Below are 11893 nucleotides of genomic sequence, written 5' to 3'. Positions count from 1 at the left end.
CTCTTTGTCACCCATTAAAATATTTGGTCATTCTCATTGACAACATAAAACAAAGCTAGGCTAATAAAGAGTTCTCTAGTGTTCCCTTGATTAATTTAATTGAAAAGAGAATTACTTTTTGGTTAAATAAAAGTTTTAGTGGAACTAGTGGGACTTTCTAGAAGAAGCTTTAGCCAATCCCAAAATCCACTTGGGTGTGAGAGAGAGAGAGAGAGAAGTGTGATCTCTTTTCTATATGAAGCCTGGTCGTCACTCTCACGCGGACACACAGATAGATAGTTGATATCCATCAAGATTTTTCAGGCTCCAAAATGTCTTTTTCCTTCTTCTACTAGATCTTTCACAATTGAATTCCTCATCTCCCTTTCATACATACACCAGATCCACTAAAAATTTGAGTTCTCTTTTAGGCTCCTCTGCACAAATACACAGGCTCTCTCAAAGTCCAAAAAAAAAAAAAGAACTCAAATCTTGTACTTTTGCTCATGGTTTATTTACACTTTTCCTCTAAGAACTAACAACTTTACTCCTTTTGCAGCTACAAACTTTTGTGTCTGTTTTTGGCCATCCAGACTTGTGGTCGTGTGTGTGTGCGTGTGTTTTTTTCTCTCTTCTATGAAAACCCACATCTGAGTCTGAAAAAATATCCCACCTTTTTGTCATCTTTCCTATGCTTTACTTAGCCCTTTTGCCACTTCACAGCTTCAAAGGCCAAAAGCTTATCCGACCCTCTAAATAAATAAATAAAAACAAATTCAGTTCGAGTCTCAAAACCACAATTCACCAATTCCACATAAAGGTCCTAACTTGGGTCTCAATCAGTCTCTTGTTTTCATTCTATTGTACTTTCAAAACTAGTCAAAAATCCATATTTCCACTCCCCAACTCAACCAAATCCTCAACAAACCCAATACTTGGTCCTCAAAGTTGGTCTCTTTTTTATACATTAAAAAAAGTAGTAAAAGGTTGTGAGAGATTCAAAAAGTGAAAATGCAAGACCCAGCATCAACATTCCAACCTATGAAACCCCAGTTCCCAGAGCAAGAACAGCTCAAGTGCCCAAGGTGTGAGTCCACAAACACCAAGTTCTGCTACTACAACAACTACAACCTTTCACAGCCACGCCATTTTTGCAAGAACTGTAGGAGGTATTGGACCAAAGGTGGTGCTCTAAGAAACATCCCAGTTGGTGGTGGGAGCCGCAAGAACACAAAGAGAGCATCATCAAACACAAAACGTTCTTCTTCTTCTACTTCTTCAGCATCAGCATCAGCATCAGCCCCAGCCTCGTCTTCTTCTTCAGCATCAAATTCTATGGTGCAGAATCCGGGTTCTGAACATGACCCGACCCGGATTTTTGGTGATCAGGACCGTCGGATGCTGGACATCACTGGCAGCTTTAGTTCACTTCTGGCATCAAATGCGCAGTTTGGAAGCCTTCTGGAGGGCATGAATCCAAATGGGTCGGGTTTGAAAATGGTTCAAATGGGTGAATTTGCAGAGAATTTGGATTCGGGTAATGTGTTGGATGCGGGTTCGGGTCGAAACCCGGAAATGGAGATGCAGAGTAACAATGGCAATTCAGAGAGTTTTTTGGGTTTGCAAAATGATGATTCAAGCTGTTGGAATGGTGCCAATGGATGGCCTGATCTTGCTATTTACACACCAGGTTCAAATTTTCAGTAGAGAGAGAGAGTGAGAGAGAGAGTTTAGAGAGTTTGTTTTGTTTAATCTATTTTTCTAATTGTGCTCATGATAAAAACACTGATAATTTCTATACTTTAGAAACTATGTTGGTGAAGACTGAAGAGAGCATGAATAACTCAAAGTTTTGCATGTCCTAAATGCTATAGAGGCAAATGCTATAGAGGGTGACAAACCACAAGGCCAAAACACTAGCCATTCTAAAGGTAAATGGTCTTTTTTTTATTTTGTTGTTTTTGTGTGGGTGACTGTTTGTTTGTATGTGTTTTATATGGTAATTGGAAAGGAGGAAAAAAGTTGATATCCCATATGGTATTATTATTTGTTTGGGTGGTCTGGACTCTGGAGAGATAAGGCATTAGTATTTGATATTTTATCATCATCAACAACATCATATTATGCTAATGCAAGAAGTGTTACCAGATCTATGCATATTGTATAGTTTTGTAAGTATTTGTGTATGTTTAGCATTCTTGAATGTGATGGATTTGACATTTGACATTTTCCCTTTCTAAAAATAAAATAATTTGAGGAGTGGAGGAAAGATATGGGGGGAAAATCCAAAAGTCTATAGTGTTGTGTTGTTTGTACTTTCCTTCAAGGGCCAGACAAAGTTCAACTTCCCTTCCACTTAGATACCATATTTTATTTTCAAGTTTCTTCTTTGGTCTAATTCTACAAAACTTGCTTATATTTTTTATTTTTTGTTGACCATTAATATTTTCCACTACCAGAAAAGAATGTATATATTTGTGATTAAACAATGAACAACAAATCAATGTTATATCATTTTTGTCAACCAAAAAAAAAAAAAAAATCAAATCAAATCAATTTTAAATTAGTTGTATCATGTATAAGCTACCTTCTAGAGACTCTCTAGTAGAGACTAGTCCTCCAAAGTGAGATATATTTTGTTATCTCTGTTTTTAGCTGAGTTTAATTTTAATTTTTATGCTGGTGGAGTATAAATAATTAAAAAAAGGCATTATACATATTGAACTGTTTTAATATCCTTCTCGTGGGTTTTTTTTTTTTTTTAGTAGAATAATTAGGGATATGGAATTATGTTCATTCCAAGTATCACCTCCTTTGGGGCCACAAACCAAGACTCTCCACTAGGTATTGGAATAATTGGCTGGGTACAAATGGCAACAAATTCGAGTGTAGTTCAAGTTTTTGCCAAGTCATGCAATGAAACAGCCTTTGCTCTGGAAATTCAAACCTAGTGATGCTTCTTATACCTAATTAATACCCTACAAACAGTTGAAAATTTAAATTTGGTAAGGTTTGATGAATTCAAATTGAGTTGGTAGGTTGTGGGAATCAATTATTTTCTTTTTAATTGATGTGATCATTTTCTACCAAATAAGTTGAATCACCAATTGCTCTCTCTCTCACATGGGCCACACCCCCATGATGTGCTTAAATGGACCACCTTGTGGTGCCCCATTTAATCTAGAAACAACCACATGCTAGAGGTGTTTAGTCAATTCGGCAAAATGGAGAGAAGTAAAGCCCATAAAGAAATTATTGTTGTTTTTCTCCCCAAAAAAAATGTTGTAATATTGATTTGGACCCACCCTGGGAAATCAATGATTGAAAACAACCCTCAAGAAATAAACGGTGGCTGATGAACTTGAACAAAATATATAAGGATCAAAGCCATTTTGTGTAAAACTATATACTTGCTGGGCCTCAATGTTGGGCAGGAAATGGAAAATTCTTAAATGAAGTTTGGCTGTGCATCATTCCAACTTCCAAGGATATAACTGCTGTATATGCTATTTGTATGCCAACTAAAATGGAAGAGGAGTATGACTTTGCTTCCTTGTACGGTTGTACCCCATTGAATGTGGCCTATATCAATTATCAAGCAAGAGGAAGAGTGGAACTTAAGCTTTGTGCATTGATCATGGTGATCCTACACATGCTCTATGTTGTCCACGTGATTGCTTAGTCATAGAAGTGAAAATTTATGACTTGGGAACATCATTAAGGGGATATTCAAAAACTTATGCATTAACGAAGCTTTCTCAAATTTTGGTACAAGTAGGATGGCAATTTCTCTCTAACTCGTCCTCCACACAAAGGAGGTGATAGGGACGGGAAAAGGACAAAGGGGAATCTTTATCTCGGCTATTAGGATAGGGTAGGACGGGGCGGGGCCGGTTGCTACCCGACCTATGAGGTAGGGTAGGTATGGTGCAAGGACAAGGAATCCGAGATCCAAGATCTGGTTTTACTTGTCCTGCTCTATCTATTACCATCGTATTTTTAAAATGACTATAGCTAAATTATGAGAAATGTTATGTTAACAATATTTTTATAACGTTTTTACAATAAATTCTCTAAATTTATATCTATTGACATTTTCTTTTTCTTTTTCTTTCTTCTATTCCATTTTATTCAAACCAATAGGGTAATCGTTAATTCTTAGGTACCATTTGTGAAATCGAAAGTAATTGGGATCGAGGGCTCTAGCCTCTAGCGAGTACACACACATATATGGCAGTGTCAACTGCAACTTTGTCTTCCCTTCAAAGTAAAAACTCTGGATCTCATTCGTGCATTATTTGTGTTCTTAAAAAGTTAGGAGCAAAATTTGAAGTAACTTCTAAAATTGGAGGTGGGGATAAGACTAGAGAATGGGTATAAATAATAATTTTTTGCAAAGCGTTTGGTTGGGATTCATTAATAGTCAAGATTTAACATCTCGCAACTTTTTCTTGCTATGATTTTTATATATCTTTACCTATGTATTGTCTCGTAGTGAATACCTTGATTATTGATTGGAAATTCCAGATGAGAGCTAAACTCTCTATGAAAAGACGTGATTATCTATGTTTCTAGTAGGTGAAGAAACATGGTTTTTAAAAAAATATGCATAGCATGGCAAGTTGTGGTAAGAACAAAGATCTGTAAAAAGAATTAGAAATTGCACGAAATTGTTAGACGGCATGATTGTAAAGTTATTGATTAGAACACAAAATTCACTCAAAAAAAAAAAAATAAAAACAATAAATAACACAAAAAAATGATTCTCTCTATCTTGGTCAAAGTTCACGGGAATTTCAAGTTAGTTGGGCCAATCCGAGAATATAGATAAGATGAAGATAAATTTTGACTTGGAACGCCCAGAGCTAATGGAATAAATAAAAATAAAAATAAAATAAAATAAAAGAAGAAGGGCCTTAAAAGAAAAAGAAAAAGAATATTAATATATATATATATATATATATATAAACAATAACAATTAGAAAGGTGTGACAAAGCCCAGGCCACAAAGGCAGGCTTAATAAAAGCTAGTTTTTTTTTTTTTTTTTTTAAGTTGAAAGAAAACTAGTGATCAAAAGAGAAGAACATTACATATCCTTATGATAATTCAATTCATTTAGTAGTTTCTAATCAAATTATAGTCAAATTATAATATTTAAAATAATTTCCTTTTTCCTTTTGTTGAATGAGGAAAAAACACACACACAAACAGAGATGTAGAGAGAAAAGAAGTGCTTACTGCTTACAGCTAACCTTCCAACACTGTTTTTTTGTTCGGGTTAAGTAGAGACCCATTGGCATGAACTACATGGCTATTTACTAGACCTAAGAGTCCCAATCTCAATAATATTTCAGGGACATGATGTTGCCTATTGAATATTCATAGCCATGCTCTGTCTCACTCACTTTCATAATAATTACTTGCTACTGGGACAGTATTATGTTGAAGGTAGGGAAAAGAAATCAAAGGTTTGAGTGTTGCCCCTGGTGTGGCTCTCAACTGCTATTATGAACACATGGACATGGACCATCATAATACTCTAGCCATTGAACCTTTGTCATTTTTCACACTCATACTCATCACTGCTTTACTTCTCCAAAAATAAAAAATAAAAAATAACTCATCACTACTTTTAGTCTCTCTCTTTTTTTCCCCCTTGGCCTCCTAGTGATAGTACTCATTCACCATATCCGAGGTAAGAGAGAAGGAGAATTTGAACCGTGAAAATTAGAAATGTCATGAAGTGCCTATTTAAATACAAGGCTCTTGGCAATGATAATTTGATAGTACTCATTCGTTGGGATTAATTGATTGTGTGGTTCTAATAATAAGTAATTGACCCACAAAATATGGTAATGATAGTCGTTGATGGGTGGTAAGAGCATCAGTATCAATTGTTGTAAAAAAAATCTATTTTTAAACATTAAAAAACTACTTTATCTATTTAAACACATCACTTTACAATTCACCCTACATCAGATCTTTTATCTCAAGATTCATCACATTAAAATAACCTTTAAAAAAACCTCATACGATATAATAATAATAATTTAAAAATTGTAAGTTTAGTGTGCGTTTGGCATTAGTTTAAAAAACTAGTTTTTTTTACTATTCAGCTTATTTTTGCTACTATTCTTGGGTCTCATTGTACTTTTGATACTATTCATGGGTCTCACTGTACTATTTCAGCTATCTTTTAGTTTTATCTACAGTACTTTCAACAAAAAGTTTTCATTTTCAACTAAATAAGTTGTTCTCAAATAGACACTTAAAGTCCACCACCACCTCAATTGCAAACCTACCACCATCAACAACCACTAAAACTACCAAAAAATACCAAAATCAACCAGCCACCAACCTACCTCCATCGACCACCACCCAAAACCACCAACCTCCACCATCACCCACATTAAAAATAAAATAAAATAACTAAAGCACATAATCACCCATAGCCCACCACCATCAGATCTAAACCCCCTACCACCACAAGCCACCACTGCTGCAAATCAATCACCACAAGCCACCACTACCACAAAATAACTAACCACCACTAAACACCCCAACCACCACCAGCCACCTTACTCATAACCACCAAATTTAGCCCACAACCACCGCCCAACGCATCAAAATAAGCCCACAACCACCCAAAAAAAAAACCCCCATATCAATAACCAAAATAAACCACCCCACAACCACACAAAAAAAGGGGCACAACCTAGAACTATCGCTCGGTATTGACCCAAACTACCACACCGATCAAGAGAGAGAGATCCGAAGCTTAGAGATCCAAATGACGTGCGAGTCAGTAGCGTGGTATGGTGGACAAAGTGGGAAGGTCGGCGGTGTGGAAAGGCTAGAGGCATGGCTGAAAGTGAGAGTGAGAGGAAGAGAAGAGAACCACACACACACACAGATCTGTTGAGATGAGAGAGAAAAGTTTAAAAAAAAACATTAAAAGTTTTAGCATTTGGTGTTTGTACCATTCCGAAAGTAGAACAATACTGTAGCAAATGCCAAAGTTATTTGGCATTTGAAACATCTAGTGCTAGTGAATTTTTGCTGTGCCAAATTCTAAACATTTCGCATTTTTTTTTTTTTTTTGGTAAACTGGAATTGAATAAAAAAAACTAAACAGCAAATTAAGGGTCAGGACAGAGCCTGTTTACATGCAACCCGTTGGCATCAGCCTCCAAAATACTAAGTCCACAGGCGGACTGTGAAAAACAATAAAATCACCCTCAATAGAGGTGCCTACTTTAGCTAAATAATCTGCACATTTATTAGCGTCTTTGTAAATATGTCTAAAACGTGTTTGGGGAATCTGGGTAATCATGTGCTTGCAATCTTCCATAATAGAAGAGACAATAGTGTTTGAGTAGCCTTGTGAATTAAAGGCATCCACAATGGTTTTCGAATCCAGTTCAATAAGCACAGCTTGGGCTTGGATTTGTAAGCAAAGTTAAAGCCCATCACGGAGAGCCCATAGTTCTGCCAAGAAGCTAGAAGTTTTCCCAATCCTTCTTGCAAAGCCCGTGACCCACTCACCATTGGTATCTCTAATCAAACCTCCTCCTCCAGCTACCCCAAAATTTCCTACAACCGAACCATCTATGTTCAAAGTTAACCAGCCATACCTCGGTTTTTCCCATTTGACACTCTTCAAAACCAAACTTTTTTTTTTCTAAAGAATTATTTGCACAAAAATGGTACTCTGAAGCACGGTCAGCAATTTCATTTGCCAAGTTTGGATTCTGGTTCTTGTTGTTAAAAATGAGCTAATTCCTACCTTTCCAGAGTAGCCAAATTCCAAAGAGAAAGACAAGGTTCCAAGGAATCTGACCTGATGTGTGTTGTTGACCTGAGGTAGCATTGGTATTCAACCAGTCATGCAAATTCTGGGTAAAGAAAATGGAATCTGATGTTTGCCTCCCTAGCTGATACCAAACACTTTTACTTAAGGGACAGTCACGCAAAGCATGTAAAATAGACTCCACTTCACTGTGACAACGGGAACAATTAGTCTCAATTTGCATTCCTCTTGCCAAAAGGCATTGATTGATCCCTATGCTGTGATGCATACACTTCCACACAAAAGCTTGAATTCTTGGCAAGATTTTCAACTTCCAAATCCAGCTCCCTTTAAAAGGAATAACCCTCATGGGCTCAGTGGCTAACCCATAAGCGCTTTTAAGATCAAGGGCACCTTTGGGAGAACACTTCCAGACCAATCTATCTTCCAACCTACTAGAGAGAGGGATGGGAGTGGCTTTAAGCTCACTAATGATTTCCTCCAGGAGTTCCATTTGAATTATAGACCAATTCCAACTACCTGTGTAATCCGCCACATCCTTGATTTTCAGCTTGGATGATTCCAGAGTCAAAGGACCATGAATGATGTTTCTTAAGGGACCAAGATTAGACCAATTATCATACCAAAAAGCCATTTTGTTTTCGAATCCCGACAGCCATTTGGTCCCTTTCCTAAAGGTTTCTTCCCCTTTCAACAACCCTTTCCACATTCTTGAGCTAGGAAGCTTATCCACATTTCTCGAATTTAGCCTCTGGTGATTGCAGTATTTCGACCTTAACACCTTCGCCCAAGGAGCCTTGTCCTCCGTATGGAATCTCCAACTTAGCTTGGCCAGGAGTGCTGTATTCCTACCTTTAGTTGTTTGAAGCCCCAAACCCCCTTCTTCTTTGGGTCTAGTTACCTTATTCCAGCCCACCCAATGCATTTTCCTCTTGTTTTCAACTGAACCCCACAAGAAATTCCTATTCACCCTATCAATACCATCCAAAACCTTGTTAGGCAGCAAGTTGCTTTGCATGACATATGTTGGAATTACTGATGAAGAAGCTTGAATCAACACTTTCCTCCCTGCCATGGATAAGAGGCTAGCTTTCCAACCCGCAAGCTTGTTCTTCACTCTATCCAACACAAACCCAAAATCCTGATTGTTGTCTCCACAGTGCTTAATGGGAAAACCTAAGTACTTCCCCAAGCACTCCATCTAATGGGAAACCAAGAATGTCACTAAAGGCTTCCTTATCATCTTGGTCTACATTCGAGGAGAAATAGACCCTAGATTTAGCTTCACTCACTGTTTGCCCGAAGAGATTGCAAAAAGTATCGAGAACCTCCCTTACAGCAATACAATTCTTTGCGTTGGCTTTAGCAAAGAGAACTAAATCATCGGCGAAGAAAAGGTGGGAAAAAGCTGGGCCACTCCTCGAGGCTTTAACCGGACACCAAACTTTAGCCTCGCATTTTTCTTGAATGAGTTGACCCAATAAATCCATACATAAGATAAAATTGTATGGGGATTGAGGGTCTCCATGCCTTATGCCTCTCGAAGGCCGAAAAGATTCGAGACTCCCCCCATTAAACAACAGAGAGGTCGACACTGATGATATGCAGCTCATAATGAGCTCAGAGAGATTTTCAGGAAAATTATACCTACTCAACATACCCTTAATGAAGCTCCATTCTAGTTTGTCGTATGCCTTCTCTAAATCGATCTTTAGGGCCATATAACCACAATTTCCCCTAGCTTTCCCCATAGTGTGAATTATCTCCTGAACAATGATCGCATCATCCACCCCCTTTCGCCCTGGAACAAGGGCTGCCTGACAAGGAGAGATGAGCTGGTCTAAAAAAGGTCTGATTCTGCCAACTATGATCTTGGAAACTGTCTTGTACACAGCATTACAAAGACTTATGGGCCGGTAGTTACCAATAGTTTCTGGCCCCTAAATTTTCAGAATGAGAACAATGCTGGTTCTGTTAAGATAATCTGGAATTTTTTTTCTCCCTGAAAACCGAATGCACCTCTTCTCTGACCGATCCCCCCACAGTGAGCCAAAACCTCTGAAAGAAACCAGCGTGTAGGCCATCAGGACCAGGAGCTTTAAAGGCTTTTAGAGACCAGAGGGCAGTTCTAATTTCCTCATCTGATACCATATGACTTATACTATCCCTCTCTTCGTTAGATAGCTTGGTTTGCCAGTGTTGGTTGTGATTTATTTCCCAGGTTGCTGCCTCCTAGGAAGTAATATAAAGCTTCAAAAACCCTTCTCTGATGTGGTTGGCCACTTCCCTTTCCTTGGTCAGCCATTCCCCCACCTCATTCTTAATTACAGTAATATTGTTTCTTTTCCTACGAGCAAGTGTTAAAACATGATAAAAAGAGGTGTTTCTATCCCCTAAAATCATCTAGTTAATTCTGGATTTAAGGGCCCACAGATCCTTTTCTTGCTCTAGGACAACCTCCAACTCCTTCAAAAGTTGATTTTCCAGCAAAACTAACGAGGATGATGGCTGATTGGCCATAGCCCTCTGCACCCCATTAAGTCGAGCCATGATTCTCTTTTTTTTGTGAAAGATATTGCCAAAGTGATTCTTGTTCCACATGTTGGCTTGAGTTGCAAAATTATCAATAGCTTCCCTAAGGTTTCTTGGTTGTCTCCATGCCTGATTTATAACAGATGGAAAGGAGGGGTTGGACAGCCAAAAGGATTGGAATTTGAAAGGCCTATTCATCTGCATAAGCCTACAGGGGTTGGTTTCCATCAGCACGGGTGGGCTGGAATTCAAGTTTGCTAATGCAGATGACACCATAAATTCAAGTTTGCATTCCAGTGCTCTAACAAATCTTTATTCAACATTTTTGAACTTTGCATTAACGGCAAATCGTCAACTCCAACAGGAAGAGCAACTTTTTGTATCATGCTCCAGCTACAAGTCGTTTATCCTCCTAATTCAGTAAGCTACAGGCATAATTAATAACCCTGAGTCGAAGCCAAATTGCTAATTTATTAAACGGCACATTTTTTTTCTTTTTCTTTTTCTTTTTCTTTTTCTTTTGGGGTAAAAACATCATCAAATATTAATATATTATCCAACTAAACAATAAAAAGGGAAAATGAGGGAATTTCTCTGTAGATGTCCCTGCAAGAGCGTAGTTTACTCTATTACAAATTTTTGGAACACAATAAAATTTGAATTTATGGTGTCAATTTTATGATAATTACTTCTTATTGTCAATCAAATCAAACACCAATGAATTTGTTCTTGTTAATAAGTTTCACACTTATATCCCTTATTTACTGCAAAAAAATTTACCAATTAAACTATTTTTTTAAAACCCACTAATACCCACAATTCCTTTCGTCATGTTGAAATGATTCAAACCCAAAATTGCATATAGATAATATTCTGGCCCCATTTACTTGTGGCTAAAAAATATAAGAGCAAACGTTGCTTCATTTTCCTTTCCTTGTTTTTTATCCTTTTTTTTGGGGGGGGGGGGGGTAGAAAGAGCAAATGTTGCTTCACATATCCGGCTTCAAGTTTTGTGTTTCCCAATTATCGGCGCCCCAAGATACCTTCAACATCCACCGTGGGCTTTTAACCCATTAAAGGAAAAAAATTTCTTCTTTTGTCCCCTCCCAGAAAAAGAATTGAACTAACAAGCTACTTTAGCTGATGACCTCAAAAACATTCATCTGACCAAAACTATAAAGCTATTGGCACGCTAGTAATCGAAGTTCCACATTGATCAAATATGAGCTTGGTTATAGGTATGAGTCAGATACTCTCAAAATAAGAAAATCTTAAAGATTTGCTTGAACCTTTTTGAACTCTAGGTGCTAAGTAGGGGCTAACGCCCAGGAGATTTTTAGAGAATGCTACACCTTAGGTTCTCTAATAGTATTGACAAATATAATAAAAACAATGTTCTCTTTTTTAATAACAATAAAATTCAACCATGTTGGTCAAATGAAACCACATGGTTGAATTTAACTGGGCAACCTAAGGTATAGCACTAAGGGAACTGTACTTAAATTTTACTCTTTAGAGAAAGTCTCATATATTTAAACCATATTTTTTTGCAGAATGAACAACACTGCATC

General features: G+C 37.4%; 1 protein-coding gene across 2 annotated transcripts; it reads left to right on the top strand.

Moving 5' to 3' along the window:
* Positions 1 to 237: 237 nt before the first annotated feature.
* On the top strand, positions 238 to 2132 carry LOC115988940 (dof zinc finger protein DOF3.1-like). Of its 2 annotated transcripts, none has more exons than XM_031112577.1 (2): positions 238 to 1669; positions 1786 to 2132. In XM_031112577.1, the coding sequence occupies exons 1-2, from the start codon at positions 991 to 993 to the stop codon at positions 1842 to 1844; spliced, it is 738 nt and encodes a 245-aa protein (XP_030968437.1). In that variant the 5' UTR covers positions 238 to 990; the 3' UTR covers positions 1845 to 2132. The 2 variants fall into 2 exon arrangements, with proteins under 2 accessions (XP_030968437.1, XP_030968438.1); XM_031112578.1 differs by having other exon boundaries at positions 239 to 1695; positions 1786 to 1841.
* Positions 2133 to 11893: the final 9761 nt, after the last annotated feature.

This window comes from Quercus lobata, chromosome 5 (assembly GCF_001633185.2).
Source record: "Quercus lobata isolate SW786 chromosome 5, ValleyOak3.0 Primary Assembly, whole genome shotgun sequence".
Taxonomy (NCBI): Eukaryota; Viridiplantae; Streptophyta; class Magnoliopsida; order Fagales; family Fagaceae; genus Quercus; species Quercus lobata.
The sequence above is the reverse complement of the archived record's forward strand: the minus strand, read 5'-3'. Positions and strand labels throughout refer to the sequence as shown.

What these genes read in the sequence shown, in the direction of transcription:
- LOC115988940 (XM_031112577.1), top strand. Translation starts at nt 991, where the DNA reads ATGCAAGACCCAGCATCAACATTCCAACCTATGAAACCCCAGTTCCCA. An exon ending in TCTTGCTATTTACACACCAG is followed by an intron (nt 1,670 to 1,785) that starts GTTCAAATTTTC and finishes TCTATACTTTAG; the next exon opens with AAACTATGTTGGTGAAGACT.